The 3,716-nt window shown below is 37.8% G+C and overlaps 1 protein-coding gene across 1 annotated transcript; it reads left to right on the top strand.

The window, feature by feature from the left end:
- Positions 1-298: 298 nt before the first annotated feature.
- Positions 299-1,264, top strand: LOC309547148 (olfactory receptor class A-like protein 1; the record flags this gene model as incomplete). Its single annotated transcript, XM_082246934.1, has 1 exon — positions 299-1,264. The coding sequence occupies one exon, from the start codon at positions 299-301 to the stop codon at positions 1,262-1,264; it is 966 nt and encodes a 321-aa protein (XP_082103060.1).
- Between the last annotated feature and the right edge of the window lie 2,452 nt (positions 1,265-3,716).

Raw genomic sequence — 3,716 nt, 5'->3', positions numbered from 1 at the left:
TTTTGTCAATCAAATCTTGTGAGGAGGGAGCTGGGGGGTGAGGCCGAACTGCGCTATCTGTGTCTATGGATGCAGGCCGTGTGGTTTGGGATTGAGCCTGTCCATAGGAAGTGGCTTCTTAGGAGGCACTCCCTGAAAAGGAGGAGCCAGGAGTGCCCAAGGGGGGCCCAGAAGAGGATTGGGGCTGCTCTGGGCAACAAAAAGTATAACATGTTTATTATTAAAAAAAGGAAGGTTTAGAATCACTTTAAACATAATCATTTGCTTTTTTAGGTCCTACATAATCTCTTTGGATCCGATGGCTCCTTACCTCCTTTTCAAGGCTATAGGTTTTTTCCTTCTTGTGATAATTGGAATACCAGCGAACATCTTTATCATGCTTCAATTCACCTACATCAAGAGCATAGAGAAGAAACTTGTTCCAAATAACATAATATTGTCAGTACTGGCTTTGGCAAATGTACTCATCATCTTTTCTCGCATTATTCCACAGTCATTGAATGCAATAGGGGTAGAGGACTTGCTTGATGACACAGAGTGCAAATTTGTTATATACTCATACCGAGTAAGCAGAGCCATGTCTATTTGTGTCACCAGTTTGCTTAGCTGCCACCAGTGTATTCTTATTGCTCCAACAACTAAAGTTTGGCTTTATCTAAAGCAAAAAGTGACACAAAACATTATAGGCATTATCATAATTTTGTGGATAGTGAACTTCTCCATGTACTCTTATTGTTTTTTGAGCACTAATGCCAAGAAAAATATAACCACTTCGCCATATACTCTTCATTTGGTATACTGTGATGCTGACTTCCTAACTTACACAGCATATATTGTCAATGGAACATTTTACTTTATTCGTGATTTTATATTTGTAGGTCTAATGATATTAGCAAGCAGTTACATGGTGTTCATCCTTCTTCGTCATGAGAAAAATATAAAAGCAATTCGAAGCTCTAACAAAGAGCAAAAGTGGTCAGCTGAGTTCAAGGCCTCAAGGTCTGTCATTTTATTAGTTGTTCTATACGTATTATTGTTTGGTTTGGATAACTCCATGTGGATCTATACACTGACTATATCTAATGTAACTGCTGACATGAATGACATTCGAATATTTTTAGCATCTTCATATGCAGCCCTGAGTCCCATTCTCATTATATTAACCAACCCTAAGCTTCATCGCTGTTGGATGTTGTCCTGCAAGAACAAGCCTTTCCAGAAACATATAGGAAGCAGTGGAACTGTGTATTCTGTAAGTGAATAAATGTAAGTGAATAAAGCCCAAAAAATATAGAATAGTATTTGTTATATACAGTCAGGTCCATAAATATTGTGACATCGACACAATTCTAATTTTTTGGGCTCTATACACCACCACAACGGATTTGAAATGAAACAAACAAAACGTACTTTAACTGCAGACTTTCAGCTTTAATTTGAGGGTGAATGGTCACCTCCAAATCATCCAAATCAGGTGAATGGTGTAGGAATTGCAACAGTTTGTATATGTGCCTCTCACTTTTCAAGGGACCAAAAGTAATGGGACAGATTAACAATCATAAATCAAACTTTCACTTTTTAATACTTGGTTGCAAATTCTTTGCAGTCAACTACAACCTGAAGTCTGGAACACATAGACATCCCCAGACGCTGGGTTTCATCCCTGGTGATGCTCTGCCAGGCCTCTACTGCAACTGTCTTCAGTTCTTGGGGCATTTTTCTTTCAGTTTTGTCTTCAGCAAGTGAAATGCATGCTCAATCGGATTCAGGTCAGGTGATTGACTTGGCCATAGAATAACATTCCACTTCTTTCCCTTAAAAAACTCTTTGGTTGTTTTTGCGGTATGCTATACCCGAAGGTCATTGTCCATCTGCACGGTGAAGCGCCATCCAATAAGTTCTGAAGCATTTGGTTAAATATGAGCAGATAATATTGCCCGAAACACTTCAGAATTCAACCTGCTGCTTTTGTCAGCAGTCACATCATCAATAAATACAAGAGAACCAGTTCCATTGGCAGCCATACATGCCCACGCCATGACACTACCACCACCATGCTTCACTGATGAGGTTGTATGTTTTGGATCATGAGCAGTTTCTTTCCTTCTCCATACTCTTCTCTTCCCATCACTCTGGTACAAGTTGATCTTAGTCTCATCTGTCCATAGGATGTTGTTTCAGAACTGTGAAGGCTTTTTTAGATGTTGTTTGGCAAACTCTAATCTGGCCTTCCTGTTTTTGAGGCTCACCAATGGTTTACATCTTGTGGTGAACCCTCTGTGTTCACTCTGGTGAAGTCTTCTGTTGATTGTTGACTTTGACACACATACACCTACCTCCTGGAGAGTGTTCTTGATCTGGCCAACTGTTGTGAAGGGTGTTTTCTTGACCAGGGAAAGAATTCTTCAGTCATCCACCACAGTTATTTTCCGTGGTCTTCCAGGTCTTTTGGTGTTGCTGAGCTCACCAGTGCATTCTTTCTTTTTAAGGATGTTCCAAACAGTTGATTTGGCCACACCTAATGTTTTTGCTACTGTATCTCTCTGATGGTTTTTTTTTTTTTTTCAGCCTCATGATTGCTTGCTTCATTGATAGTGACAGCTCTTTGGATTTCATATTGAGAGTTGACAGCAACAGATTCCAAATGCAAATAGCATACTTGAAATGAACTCTGGACCTTTTATCTGCTCCTTGTAAATGAGATAATGAGGGAATAGCACACACCTGTCAATGGAACAGCTGAGCAGCCAATTGTCCCATTACTTTTGGTCCCTTAAAAAGTGTGAGGCACATATACAAACTGTTATAATTCCTACACTTTTCACCTGATTTGGATGTTAATACCTTCAAATTAAAGCTGAATGTCTGCAGTTAAAGTTGTCTGTTTTATTTCAAATTCATTGTGGTGGTGCATAGAGCCAAAGATATTAGAATTGTGTTGATGTCCCAATATTTATGGACCTGACTGTAGAATTAGGAATAGGATCTATAAGTAATTATGGGCCGTTACTAGTCATTCTAAACAAAAAACAGCAATTATATACAAGTTGCAGTCTGGTCTATTGAAACACTTTGTTACGCGTTCTCAAACACTAGTATAGAGCCCTTATAAGATGTGCACAAGCTCATGCATAGGGCTCATTTATAGGTTGTTCATGCTATGGAGCTTTTTGATGAACTGACCTATTGTTAAAGCATGTGTTCAGCATCACCTCATATTTTATGTTTTGCAGGCTGGAGCCACAACATTTGTTTTTAATGTGGTCGAATTCTGTGCCTCAATGTTTCATAAATGTATGAATATTCCCAAGAGTGATTCATGTTACTTGTAAAAACAATGTGAATTTTTAAGAGTATCTTTTTGTGACATATTGTCGTGACATTATCTGTAGCATTATGCAGTTCTATGATCTTAGAAGAAAATAATCAATGTAGCTAATTTATAAAAGATGTGCTCCAATAAAAAATAAATTTAAACAAATCTGCACTCTGATTTTTTCTTAATTGATCCACTTATTCCACATTTTCAAATATATTTGTTGTGTTTTAAATAGTACTGTAAAATGAAATATTCAAACGTAATAAAGAACCAAACTCCAATTTCTAACTAGGATAAAACATATTTAATCACTGAATAGATAACATACACACACAGTATATACCATTATTAGTAAAAATTAGCTGTCTGCCATGTGTCAAGACTGATGGAGTTACAC

The sequence above is a fragment of the Pelophylax lessonae genome (genome assembly GCF_965119305.1).
Source record: "Pelophylax lessonae genome assembly, chromosome: 2".
Lineage (NCBI taxonomy): Eukaryota > Metazoa > Chordata > Amphibia > Anura > Ranidae > Pelophylax > Pelophylax lessonae.
This window is presented reverse-complemented; position numbering and strand designations above follow the sequence as displayed.